General features: G+C 34.8%; 1 protein-coding gene across 2 annotated transcripts in view; it reads right to left on the bottom strand.

The window, feature by feature from the left end:
- Positions 1–15,207, bottom strand: part of FAP2 (Chalcone-flavanone isomerase family protein) — a 128,416-nt gene that overhangs the window by 20,437 nt on the left and 92,772 nt on the right. For both annotated transcript variants that reach the window (XM_089815166.1, XM_089815165.1), the window contains exon 6: positions 5,728–5,796. In XM_089815166.1, coding sequence (XP_089671292.1) covers positions 5,728–5,796 — 69 coding nt within the window. The remainder of the gene's footprint in view (positions 1–5,727; positions 5,797–15,207) is intronic.

Below are 15,207 nucleotides of genomic sequence, written 5' to 3'. Positions count from 1 at the left end.
ATTGTAGAAGATCATTGTCATATCGGTAATCTCATAACAGTCACCATTTGAGAATCAAAGCAATTCTACAGTCATACAAGAGTATTTATTCATATTTATTGTAATAGTTTTATCTATCAGAGATCTTCAAAACTAACATGGTATCAGAGTCATTCTGATAAGAAAAGCTATTACTCAGAATTAAAATCTAAAATCTAAAATTTTTTCAAAAGCTAAATTATATTATCAAAATGGTGAATCGTGTGAGACTAGAAGATAGGCTTGAGGGTGCATCAAATTTCTCATCATGGAAAATTAGAGTAATGATAATACTAAGGGAAATTGAATTAGAGGAATATATTGAAACAAGCATATCCATGCCTAAAAATGAACCAGAGAAAGTAACATGGAAAAGACATAATAATAAAGCAATGAAAATTATAATATATTCTATAAAAGATCATATTCTTCCATCCATATTCAGTCTCAAGACTGCATTTGAGATGTTCTCCACCATTCGAGATACATTTGAAATCAATAATACTAGTAGATTATTAACCCTAAAACAAGATCTATTATATATAAAGATGAAAAATGGAGAATCTATTACTTCATACTTTCTAAGGATTTATGAATTAAAAGATCAACTTGCAAAAATGGAAAATCAAGTTGATGACAAAGAACTCAACATGATAGCACTAAGAGGTCTTCCTCTACCATGCGAAACATTTATTTGAGGTTTAAGCTCTCGAACCGAACTCCCTAAATTCAATTTATTAAAGAATGAATGCAAACAAGAAGAATCTAGATTAGTATTAAGAGGACTAAGTACAAATCATGAGGGAGAAATTCAAGCCCTTCATGTAAAATCAAACAAGAAAAGAAAATTCAAATACAACAAAAGGGAATCTAACAAATCATATAAGCAACGTGATTGGTCCAAGTTAGATGTTTTAAATGTGATAAAATTGGTCACTCCCATAGCTTCTACCCTAAAAAGAAGAAAATTCAAGCAACCTTAGCAGAAATCAAAGGAGAGGGTGTAGAGAAAGAAGAAATAGAAAACTATGCTTTTTACTTAGCCCTTTCAAGTGAATTAAACTCAAACCACAACACTTGGATCATAGACAGTGGAGCATCTTGGCACATCACCGGTTTTAAAGACAAATTTGAAACTTTCTCTGAACAAACCTTAGAAGAAGTTACCTTTGGAGATAACTCTACTCATCCTATCAAAGGAATTGATTCTTGTTCAATTTACGTAAATTCAGGAATTACTCTACAACTCAAAAATGTTTTATATGTACCAAGAATAAAGAGAAACCTAATCTCTATTTTTGGTCTTGTTGATCAAGGATTCAAAATCACATTCCAAGAGGACAAAGTTCTATCTTGGCCAAAGAACTCTAATATCAAGAAAGCTATTTCAGAATCTTCATGATTAGAACAATTGACAATATCATGAAGATTCTGAAAATGTCAACAATAAAAAGAGGCCACTTTCGGCTAGGAAAATGATAGAAAAAAATCAAGTTGAACTTAATGAAGTGATTCGAGAGAGCAAAAGAACAAGAAATCAATCATGTTATGTTGCATTATTAACTGAACTTATAAAAACTGAACCTTTTAATGTTAAAGAAGCACTTTCAAATCAGTCTTGGAAAGAAGTGATGATTGAAGAATATAACTCTATACTAAAAAATGATGTTGGGATGTTGTACTAAGACCTAAAAACAAATCAGTTGTTTCCTCCAAATGGCTATTTAAAATTAAGCATGCATTTGATGGCAGCATTGAAAAGTACAAAGCTAGGTTTGTAGCACGGGGTTTCTCGTAGAAGAAGGCATTGATTATAAAAAAACATTTGCTCTAGTTGCTAGATATACTTCAATTAGAACCATCTTCGCTATTGCAGAATCCAAGGGATGGAAGGTTCATCAAATGGATGTCAAAACAACGTTCCTTAATGGCAAAATTGAAGAAGTTTATATCGAGCAACTAGAAGGATTCAGCACTCATGACAACAAAACTCATATTTGTAAATTAAAGAAAGCCCTTTATGGTCTCAAACAGGCCCCCAGAGCATGGTATGAAAGGATAGACAACTATCTAATGAAGTTAGGATATTCTAAAAAATGAAGTTGATCCTAACTTATGCTTCAAAATAGATGGTGATGATATGATTATTCTTGTGTTATATGTTGATGATTTGTTGATAACAGGTGAGGAACATCTCATAAAGAAATGCAATCAAGAACTCATAGCAGAGTTTGAAATGAAAGATTTAGGTCTTCTTCACTACTTTCTTGGATTAGAAGTCTGGCAATAGGATAACTACATTCTTTTGAATCAAAGAAAATATACAATCAACATTTGAACAAAATTTGGAATGATGGAATGTAAACCAACTGCTACTCCTATGGAAGTAAATTTACAAAAGTTGAAAGATGATATGATCAAATCAGAACCTACAGATTCTACTTACTACCGGAAAATTATTGGATCTTTAATGTATTTGGTGAATACTCGTCCTGACATATGTTATGCTACTAACACCTTGAGTCAGTTTATGTGTGCACCAAAGAAGATACATCTACATGCAGCTAAATACATTTTGAGATATCTAAAGGGTACTATTAGAATGGGAATCAGATATGATAAAGTCAACATCGAACTTCATGGATATTTTGATTCTAATTGGACAAGCAGTCCTACTGAATGTAAGAGTATTTTCGGATATTGTTTCAGTCTAGGATCTGGTATGGTTTCTTGGTCTAGCTGGAAAACATACTTCAGTTGCATTAAGTTCCACTGAAGTAGAATACATTGCACCTTCTTTGGGTGCTAGAGAAGTGGTATGGCTACGGAAGTTGTTAGCAGATTTGTTCAAAAGACCTTTGAAGCCCACTATGATTCATTGTGATTATCATAGTTGCATCAAGTTTTCAACCAATCCGGTTTTCAAGAATCGCTCCAAACATATTGAAATTTCTTACCACTACATTCGAGATATGGTGAATCGAGGAATCATTCAACTAGAGTACATCAATACTAATGAGCAAACAACTAATATCTTTACCAAGCGTCTTGCTAAAGTAAAGTTGAAATACTTTAGAGAAAAACTTGGTATGTTTTATTTGTAATATTGAATATTGAATTTAAAAAATTTCAAATTCATGTGAGTTTATGCTTCTATTGTTGTTTAGTAGCATCAAATATGTAATGAAAGGTAACGATCTTTCATGGACATATTTAGTCAGAAGGTAATTGTTTGTAAGGTGACGATCTTGCAAATGATAGGCTTGTTATCATGGACATCTCTAGATATTGCTTCAAGCAATTAGAGATCATAGATAACAAACTCATTTGTTACCATGAACATCTCTAGATATTGTTTTGGACAATTAGACATCATGAGTAACGAAATCTTATGTTATTACTATGGACATCTCTAGATATGGCTTCGGGCAATTACACATCATAGATAACATATTTATTATGATTACTCTAGATATTGTTTCGGACAATTAGAGATCATGATGTACGTTATGACATAGCTTGGTGATTTTTATTATCTAACTAGTCATTGTTTCAAAGCGTTAAGATCAGATAAAGTAATCAAAAATTCTATTCTGAAATCTAAGATATATTACTTCTCCCTTGCTAAGAGGGAGTGCTGATGTATAACATCTGTAGAAGTAATCAGTCGTGTGTAAACCTGTATCATATTTATCTGATAATTATTATTGCTCGCTCTCTCTCTCTCTCTCTCTCTCTCTCTCTCTCTCTCTCTCTCTCTCTCTCTCACTCACTCTCTCACACACACACACACATATATATGAGTTGTTAATGATTACCATAAACATGCAATTGATATTCTTATCAGCAAACCTGTATCATATTTATCTGATAATTATTAGTGCTCTCTCTCTCTCTCTCTCTCTCTCTCACACACACACACACACACACACATATATATGAGTTGTTAATGATTACCATAAACATGCAATTGATATTCTTATCAGCAGATTACATAATCGACAGACTGCTTTATATTGGAAAACATCACAAGTGATATAATATCGATGGCATTGTGTTATTGCCAATTGCTTATACTAAGCAGTATTGGTTTACTCTAAACTAAAGTGGAGTTAGTTATAGCTCCGTAGAGGCATGACTCTTTGTGGCCAAAAGCTATGTAGAGTCATGACTCTACAGGGGTCATGACCCTTCACCATTGTATATATAGATAGGCAGATCGCTGAGGACAACAATCTATACAAGGCATTATAAGTCCCAGAGATCTGCACTATCATCTCAAGATCATTCTAAACTGTTCTGACATTGTAGAAGATCATTGCCATATCGGCAATCTCAGAACAGTCACCATTTGAGAATCAAAGCAATTCTATAGTCATACAAGTAAGAGTATTTATTCATATTTACTGTAATAGTTTTATCTATGAGAGATCTTCAAAACTAACATAAGCCAATTAAGTAAAGTAATTTGGCAGCAGCTTCATTACAAGATCTCTATACAAGGAGTTGGTTGACGAAATGGGAAAATTCTCATTACAATTAGTAGCAGAAGAGCAAGACTTCAAAAAGCATAAATTGCCAGGTTCACTGTCCTATGAGCTTTATTTGGCTTCGTGGCTGTTAAAAATCTTCTATTATATTCTATAAGTGGAAAAATATGAAAGAATTTAGTAATTGCTTTGGAAACATATTAAATAATTTTTAATCTTTAACATTTCTGGTCTGAATTCTACACCCCTCTTTAGATATGCAAATATTATTTTAAGTTTGCTAATTGTATTAAGCTGTATTTAAAATCATTACACAACCATCTTCATGCAACATGGGATGCTAGGTCGGTGATCTACATAATAATTAATCCATTAATTACAATGCCCCTCATTATTATTAACATTGGGTCTCCAGGTTTTGTTCAAGATCTGGTCTTCATCACTAAAGGTATCATTCCCATGTTGTTTGTGTTGACTTACTATGGGGAATTCAACCAACCATAGTAAAGAGTTTAAAAAGCTTGCTAGTCTCCTGTAAGCTGGTTATAAGAACTCAGAGGCTCTGTAGCTACATTGGCAGCATACCAAGACAGTTAAAAATAAACCATTCTATTTGGAAACGGTGACTGTAAGAAGGAATCTTACTGTTTCGGATTAATATTCTAAACACTTTAGTTGATACATGCGGATAAATATTTGAAATGATGTTTATTGGGGAAAATAATAACGCTTTCATTTGTCACTTGGATTGGCTATGTATCATTATATGTCATGGCCAATCTTGTAGACCTTATAGAATAAATTTCTGCCTGCTGTCTCCAGAAAAGATTCACATTTTGTTAGCTACTATCTATTGACATACGTTAGTTGTAACTTGCATTATCCAGTGTCCTCGGTCCACTAGAATTTCAAGCACCTTGCCTCGTTTATCTCTTCTCTACAGAATCTTTCTTACCAGCTTTTTATTTTCTCTAATGGTTCTTTGTAACCAGATCTCCAACATTTTTTATTGGCAGGGTAATAATATGGATTGCATAAACATTTTTTTTTTTTCCCTTGATAAGAAGGCGAACACCATAAATATTTTATATCCTTACTCTCAACATGAAGAACGTAAACATGTGTACTGTTTTTTTTCATAACTTCTATTTTTAAATGCTGTAGACTGACTAAAAGTAAAAATTACAGATTGAAATACATAGAGTTGGGGCATACTTACTTCTGCACCGTACCAAGTTTTAGTCCTTTTAGATGTACCACAAGTCGTACTGTCATCCACATATCCTGTCTATAATAAATAAAATAATTCATTCAGATATGAAAGGATTATTAAAAAGACCAAACCCATAATAAAATTGATTGCCACATACCTTAGAGAACAATTCCTAGAGAAAAGTACAATAACTAGTGAAAATTGACATCGTATGCAGCAACGTCATCATCTTCAATGATAAATAAAGCCGCAATTTATTTATATAAGAAATTTACTAATTATCATCAATTAAAGTTGACCTGTGACATTCTATGTATATTTTGAAAACCATTGATGAAATGGAATATGTAAGGAATCAAGGTCCACCATCCGAAACTGAAAATCCATAAAGAGGCTATAAGACAGCTCACAGCTTCGAGTAGTAGTTAAAAGTTAACTAAACCAGTGCCATTGTTCTCTGTGTATTTTGAAAAACATTGATCAAATAGAATATCTAAGGAATCAAGGTTCACTATCTAAAACTGAAAATCCATGAAGAGTATATGAGACACCTTGCAGCTTGGGTAATTGTTGACGTAAATTAAAATGGATATCTGGAGTTTATAAGATATGGAAATAGAAAACTAGATTTTTTGACAGTGCTCCCTAAGGACACATCCCCTGCCATTTTTGACCCCATGTAATATCCTCTTTTTGGATAACTAACAATTACGGGGCAATTACTTGAATTTCTTTCGATTTAGATTATCTAACTTTGCTATGAACTTGTGTGATTGATAATATAAAGACAAAAATATATTAGATGACAATAATATAAGTCACTTTCTATCTCTGACTTGCACTAAGTGTATGCTTAAGTGAATTGACGTATTTGCACTTAGTGCAATAACCACTTAGGATCTTTGCTATATCATATATGGCAATGAAAATATGCAATGAGATGTAATATGATATTACTTGTAGCGATATGGATTGCTGTCTCTGAATGCTTACTTATACCATGTCCCATCCATATTATCGTCCGGTTCGGATTCTGGTTCATATGTGGGTTCGCCATTCACTCAAAAAAAATTTGACCTAGGTTGGGTTCATTTTGGGTTCGTTCGTACAAGATTTTTATTTTATTTTTTAAAATTATATGTATGTAAGCATATGCTGCAGAAAATAAACTTATACACCACTGTGCTAATATTAAAGCAATTTAGCAACATACATAACCATATATATTCACAATTAAGTTCGAACAGCATGACAAAATGTCAAAATACACCACTATATCAATATTTCAGTTCAAAAACAGTAATTCCAACATTACTAATCAGTAATCACTATCAGTCGTGTGATAAAAAATCATCAAAGAATTCCTCATCATGAGGAAGTTGCAGATTAGAGGCACAATTAGTGCCCACTAGCATCAGTAGTCTCAATTGTAGCCTCAAGATCAACTTCAACATCACTATGTATCTCATCATAATGTTCACCATCATCAATTGCAAGTGCATCAAAGTGGGCTTCCAACTCTATAGACTCTGTTTCAACATCCCATTTTTTTGACTTTGTAGGTATTCTCTTTGTGAGTTGTGAGCCTCAAATTGGAATGCACAAAGACGAAGTTTTTCTTTCTTGGAGTTTAGTTGGTTGCATTTTATTGAGTGTATGGAGTATGTGCTCCAATTCCTCTCAGATGATGATGAACTAGCAACCTATCAAGATTTACAAAGTTGTAATTATAGAGTGAAGAGTTTTGAATATTTTTAAACAAAAAATTACAAATTAGAATCTTAAGATTAAAGAACTTACCTGTGATAAAATTTTGATAGCAATGGGCTGCAAGTGCTAGTACATTTGTCCATGGAAGTACCACCATTTATGAGCATCAGCGTTGTTCCTTTCTTCAAGAGCACCAAGAACACAATCATCGGTGCTCACGAAACTCATAAATTCAGACTTCACTATAGGTCTTAGGTGCTCCGGAAAGAGTCTTTGGAGGGCTTCCTTGTACTTTGAGCAACTTCAGGATCTTTGTATGGGGCAACTCTAGTGGTACTCTCCTTGAGGACAACTTGGCTATAGATCCTGGGGGTCAATGCAAAGGCAAGTAGATGCAAAGGGGTAGTCATTTTGGTCCATCTCTCTACCATGATTACCTGTAGTTCCTTGAAGAACTTTTCATGAGGATCTTGCTCTTTCTCATTTATGATGGCTCTAATATCCTCGATCATGGAGTGAATGCCATCATATACCTCACCCAAACAAGGCCTACCCATGTCAGTGTATCGGATCATGCTCAATATAGGCTCAGCGAACTTCAAAAGGTACTCAACGCGATCCCATTATGAGTCTCGTAATATCCTTTCCTTAATGACAGCTATCACTTCAATATAGGATTGCCTCCATACACTCTAATTAGCACTGGTTACCATTCTAGATGATGCCTCTTTAAATTTGACAAGACATCTCAAAACAATAGTTTTGGAGGCAAAGCGGGTCTCAACAACCTATTTTATGATCAAAACAATAGTAGATTAAAATTTAAAATCGAGTAATCTATTTAAATTTAAAAACATATAAAGTTTACTAAACTAATGTGGCTAGATTTCTAAACATGTTTAAATTTTAAACAATTGAGCTTACCTTCAAGATCTCCAATTTTGAGAATTGTCTAAATATGGCTTGTGTCATATGGTGGTTTGTGACAAACATTTGGATATCTTATGCTTTACAAGTGCGATTCCATGTGAGAAACAACTAGATGATTTACTAGTTGATTTATTCTATACAAGTGTGATTCCATTAAATGTAGCTAGAAATCCACTTTTTCGTGCTACATTTCAAAAGGCTGCAAAGTTTGGCAAAGGGTACATACCTACCTCTTATAAGGCTTTGAGAACAACTCTCTTGGAGAGGTCAAAAGATAGTGAAATATATATGACCATCCATCACTCAATATAGGTCAGACATATGTTCAAGGTCATTGATCAATGTTTTAGTGGCTTGTCATGAAGATGTTGTATTCTTGAAGGTTATTGACACTATGAATCAAAAGAAAATTTTTGAATATATATTTCAGATACTATAGGAAGCAATTCTTGAAGTAGGGGATGCAAATGTGGTTCAACTGGTTACTGATAGTGTGGCAAATTGTGTGGGAGTTGGGAAGCTGATTGTAGAGAAGTACCTACAAATTTATTGGAGTGCATGTGCAGCTCATTGTTTGGATTTGTTGCTTCATGACCTGGCCAAATTCCCCTAGATACATGAAGCAATTCATAGAGGAAGAGCGATTACGAATTTCATAAGAAATCATTGTCTGACATTGAGTCTTTACAAGCAACATGCATCTAGGGAGTTGTTGAGGCCTTGTGATACAAGATTTACTTCATTTTATATCACTTTGAAATGAGTGGTTGAAGAGAAAGCGACTTTGAGATCTATAATTTGTTCCAATGAGTGGGAAAATTCAACTCTCTAAAAGTGCTAAGGGGAAGATCATAGAGCAAATTGTTTTAAATAGCATCTTTTGGGAAAGTGCGGTAAAGGTCTTAAATATATGCGAGCCAATTGTTGATGTGCTTTGTATGGTTGATGGTGACACTCCTTGCCTTGAAATGCTTATGAAAGCATGGATCGTTGCAAGGAAGCTATTCAAAAAGCACTAAATAATGTGGAAGCAAAGTACATAGAGATATGGGAGACTATTGATTCCACATGGAGAATGATGCACACTCCTTTACATGCAGCAGCTTGCTATTTGGAGCCTAAACTATTTCACATTGATAGACAAGGTGATGCTGAAATTATGGTAGGATTTTCTAAAGCCATTAGTAGGTTTGAACTTGATCCATCAATTGCGTCTCTAATTAGAGAACAATGTTGGAAATACAAGAAAATGGAAGGGATGTTTGGAATGAGAGCAATCAAATATGATATAACACGAGATGAGGTAGTTAGTTATAGATGATGGATGAGCTATGGGGCAGAAACTACTGAACTTCAGTGATTTTCCATTCGAATATTGAATCAAGGAGCAAGTTCATTAGCTTGTGAGAGAAATTGGAGTTGCTTTGACCACATCCATTCCAAAAAGAGGGACAAGTTGTTTGGAAAGTTGGGAGATCTTGTCTATGTTTACAGCAATGCTCATCAACGAATCAGCAATTGGGTCATTTTCACAAAAACGAGCTTTCGAAGACATAGGAGTACCAGACCGAGATGAGCCCAACTTTTTTTGACAAGGAATTGGGTAGTGATACTGATGATGATGCTAGACCATCTGAACCAAGTGCTCTTGATGAGTTAGAACTTTTTTGAAGTTATGAAGTCTTGACTTTTGATTGTTACTTTGCGAATAAAATACATCTTCGCTATTGCAATTTCACATGTTTCTTATGTTTTATACTTTATAAATGTGTCATGATGCTTATAAAGTTGTCAAATCTATCTAGCAATTTTAGCTATTTTGATAATTTATATGATATATTGCATATAATTTTTTAAAAATTAATTATATTAGGCAAATTTAATTCAATTTATTTCTGAATGTTGACTCTTCCAGAAATTTATTCGAATTTTATGCTTGCCGAACTCAAATTCGAATTCGAACTTGATGACTTAGACTGTGTTAGCTCTCGGAAGTAAGTATCAGGGTCTTTTCTGTCAGACCTCTCTACCAGTCTATCAAAAAACCTACTGGTAGGATACTATCTTATCATTGTGCAATGAAACTAACCCACGGTACCACCAGCCGTGGGCTATCCAATCCAAGTGCAACACAACAAAGCGAATGGCACCTCCTTAATCATGGGGTGCAAAGAGAGATAAGTGTCGACCTTGTATACCCAAGCTCTTGGTGTAACCTTCCCACTTCCATCAAAGTGATTCAAGGTCATTTTATTGGTCACCTGCTTCAAATTCCTCAATCTAGGCCATTGTCTCTCAGGTGTAAGCCTACCTCTCGTGTGCTCCCACTTCTATGTCAAGAATCGATCAAGGTTCAGATTCCGCTTCATAGCTTGCACCAAAGTATCCCATTCAGCATAATGGGACACCACATCATTAGCAAATGGTGCGGCATCACTCTCAGTACAAGCCACATCAAACTCAGGTCTCAAAAACGTAGGTCGTTTTGGCTTGTCATATGTACATGCATGCTCAATCCTGTCCTCAGCTCTAGACCTATGAGAGCTAGCTGAAATGCTCCTGGTACTTCTTTGTTTCATCCTCTAGGTAGTGAAATGCGCTGCAAAGTCTTAGATAACTGCTGCAAATGGTGCGGCATCACTCTCAATACAAGCCACATCAAACTCAGGTCTCAAAAACGTAGGTCGTTTGGCTTGTCATATGTACATGCATGCTCAATCCTGTCCTCAGCTCTAGACCTATGAGAGCTAGCTGAAATGCTCTTGGTACTTCTTTGTTTCATCCTCTAGGTAGTGAAAGTCTTAGATAACTGCTGCAGAACATCAGCAACATGGTGTTGGCCATGTGGAAGATCTCTCAATGTCTCCCTAGCCTCTATGTTAATATCAAAACCTGTACCAACATCCCTATAATTACATGTACCACCAGAACAACCGGCACCTCTATTACCTATGGTCCCAAACTGTATCTCCTCTTCTCCCTCACTTGCTGGTGAACTCCTTCCCTTGCGGGTGTAATGCATGCTAGGTATAAAACGTTGTGCCATAATGAACCCAATTCCCTGTAAGCTGGCAAGAAATTGCACTAATACCACCATAAGGAACCCTGTTGGCTCTCTTACAATAATGTTGAAGAATTGCCTTTGACTTTGGAGTTCTCAACTTTTTTTAATTTTTTTAAATATATATGTTTTTATTATTTATTTTTCAGATATATAAGAATGCTGGAAAAATTAGCACAAATTGAATCTACAATGAATTGCCAAAAATACTGATCTCAATGAAATTATGAAGTTTGTGATTATTACAAACATAAACTAATAAACAAATCAATTACTAGGGAGACCTGGATGTAATTTGGCATTGGAAATACTTTGCAGAAGGTATCTATCCACACACCAATGCCCATTTACTCTAAACGCAGCAACCCAAAGTGGAAACGCTGCCTTGGAAAACCTCAAGCCAATGTTATAAACAAGATCGTACCAGCTGTAATGATCAACACTGCCTCTGTGGTTTTAGTCGCAGCTCATAAACATGCCACCCAGTGGCAATATCAAATAATATTGCATAAATAAGGGGACGCCCAAGTATGTATTCATCCCCTTCTCTCAATTGCAGCTACAACAGTAATAATTCTTCTGATAAGTAGGAGATAATTTCCACAAGTAGTCAAATTGTGATATTGCTATTGGGATTTAACTATGTAGTCTTTTTGCATCAAACTCATTGACCCATGTTTCATGAGTAGTGATTCAACATGAATCCATCTCTCATGAGAATAAATGAAACACTTAGCAGTCATTGGATCTAAGTGATGCTCACAGAGGTGATGTACACTAATATTCAATCTTTATGAGAAAATCTTTTAACTCCTTTATGGTTTTTGGAGCCTTGATCTCCTAATTCAGCTTCTTTGATTCCTTAAACAATTTCACCAACTAGTAAGCAGCTGGCAACTCACTTTGATGGTGGCAAAATGGCTTAATGAATGACCTTTAGATGTGCACAAGTGGTTTTACACTCATCTCTTGTCGAGGCCAAAATGGTACACTGATATTCAATCTTAATGAGAAGGTCCTTTAACTCCTTTATGCTTTTGGGAGCCTTGATCTTCTAATTCAGATTCTTTGATTCCTTAAACAGCTTGACCAGCTAGTAAGCTTCAAATCTACTACATCCATAGTTGTTTCTTTATCTTTTCACTTTGGTCTATCAATAAGTTCAACTAATATAAAGTTGTTCTATTTGAATTCTCCTAGTGCTATCTGAGTCGTTCTTTAAATTTACTACACTAGACATCTATACTATGTAAGACTCTAATAAGTCTATTTGATCTTTGATATTCTTTGTTGATGGCCACTGGTGGCAAAAGTGTACACTACAATCATCTCACTCACATTGTCAAAATTTCTAGGGCTCCCTTGCAGCAGGATATGTACCTTAGCACATGTGTTTATCATATCTTATAGCCTTTTCTTCCCAATCTTCTTGTGTGCATCCTTTAGTAAAGTACTTTCCAATTTGGAGACATGCTCCTTAAAACCATCAAGCAACATTTGCAACTATTGTGCATAGACAAAGATGCATCTACTTATATCTCCAGCAAGCTTGGATGCCTTAATTGCATCTTCTATCAGCTCTAAGATCGCATATGTGATTTCATGAATTCCTTGCGAACCGAATGGTGGAGGATATCATCAAGATGGAGCTTGTGTAATAGAGTCAATTGGGAAAGGTCCACCTAACCTTACTTCCCTCCCTACCCTTCCTAGCATGTACTCTCCACTCTCAAAACAAGCGCAATTCTACAACAATGCAACTCTCCACTCTCCAAACAGGACTCTACTTCAACCTACCCTACCTTTCTATCAAAGCAACCAACTCAAAACTCACCAATATTTCTTACTCTACTATATGACAATGTAAAAATCCCAAACTGGCTTCCAACTTGAATATTAAGCACTACTTATTGTTTTTGCAATTTGACAGTATTTGCTTTATTATTTCTATCAACAAGTTTAAACAGTTTGAAATGATATTGGATAATAACCAGATAACTTCCTAAACACTTTATTTCTTTGCAAGTTTTGAAGTAAAACATAAAGCAAAATCATATAATTTGAATATGGCACCTGGACTGTAATTTATTGTGTCAAGCTGTAACTCATAGTTGCTCCCTTATTGTTTATGACAACACCTTAATAGCAAACCCCTGCAGATTGATAGCCATCTTTAGGTAGCTTACAGTAGTGTTGAATAAATGTGTGAATAACGGCAAGCAGGGATACCACAATTAAGGCGTGACTCCCTTATTTCCTCTGTACGGGTTGCTCCAATCCCTCGCAGGCTCAGTATCATATCGCAGGTCCAAGATGGGTAGATTGCAAACCTTATAAAATGACGCTAGGCCCTGAAATCAAATGCAGCACCTCCAACAATTGACGCAAGCCTTTGATATTGGAAAAGTAGGTCTGGAAAATAAACTGCAGCCAATGAATATGAACTACCAGCGCTCAGAGAAGTCACACAAGCTCCGAAACTTGAATGCAAAAATCCAATAAAGCTACCAAGACCATTTAAATTCTATCAATAATCTTTAACAAAAAATCCCCTTAGGCACAGTAGAAGTAGTAAGGAGGAATGGCAAATTGTTTTACCTCCGCAACAATTTGCAATGCAATCTCAAGATAATTCTCAGAAAAATCCACAAAAACTGTTAGCCAGATAATCAATAAGAAATAGATTATCCAATGTAATAATCAAGACTTTTCTCCTTAGCTACAAAAAATAGTAGGAGAGTGTTTGCCAATTGTATACTTCAGCACAATTGCCAAGAAAACTTCTCAGACTTAACCCTTATACATCAGCAAGGGTATTCAGTTTAGAACTCAGGAAAAAGCCACAAAGGCACAAAAGAAAATATATAATCAAACGTGTTTTTCCCAATGAAATGAGCTATTATTTATAATCTTTTGTTGGCCAAATGTTCCCTAAAACTCCACTTCAGAAACTGTGGAAGTTTCCAAAAAACTCAACACTTAGAAACTTTTCAACTTGCTTTTAAAGAAATATCTCTTAAAGTCATTATTACAGTAATATAAACATTATTATAATAATGCAATTCAATGATTAATAATTAAATAAGAACTCATGCAATTTATTACTTTATTAACTACAAGTGACGACCAACTACTGAAGCCACCCACTACACTGCCAAAAATAGCAATTGCAGAAAACAGACTTACTAAAAATAGTAAGTCCACAACTGAGACCCCCAAAACACCTTGTCAGCTCATGAGGGTCGCTATGATGAGCTAACTCCATCAACTGTGTAGACCTGCCAAAATCGGGGACATTACAGACAATAGGCTCAAACTGCATTTGCAGAGTTAATAAATCTAATATTGAACCTTAAGAGGGTCCAAAAGATTCACCTCCTTACATTTCACTTTCCTCTTCATCATCTTTCTTCTCTTCAGTTTTCTTCTCCTTAGCCACCTCCTCTTGACTCACCTCCTTCCCCAAAATCTTCTCTGCATTCCTTTTGAACTTTTTTGTTCACTCTTCTCTTCATCTTGTGCCTTTGTGATAACCCCATAATAAGAAATGAAAATTATTCATATATATTTGAATGATGTATAGAATATATTTTCGATATATCCATATATATTTGCAAAAGGTTATGTGTGTGTGTGTGAGAGATAAATAAGAGCCAATTTATTTTAATTGTTGCACAAAGGATTAGATAAAATATATTATTATAACATAATACTGTTTAAGCGAATAAATTATATAAGGAACATTTAATGAACAAACACATCATAAAATAAAAATATATTAAACA

The sequence above is a fragment of the Cupressus sempervirens genome, chromosome 2, assembly GCF_028749045.1.
Source record: "Cupressus sempervirens isolate cs-2001-9-10 chromosome 2, ASM2874904v1, whole genome shotgun sequence".
Classification (NCBI taxonomy): Eukaryota; Viridiplantae; Streptophyta; class Pinopsida; order Cupressales; family Cupressaceae; genus Cupressus; species Cupressus sempervirens.
Note: the sequence above shows the minus strand (reverse complement) of the source record. Positions and strands in the feature narration are given on the sequence as shown.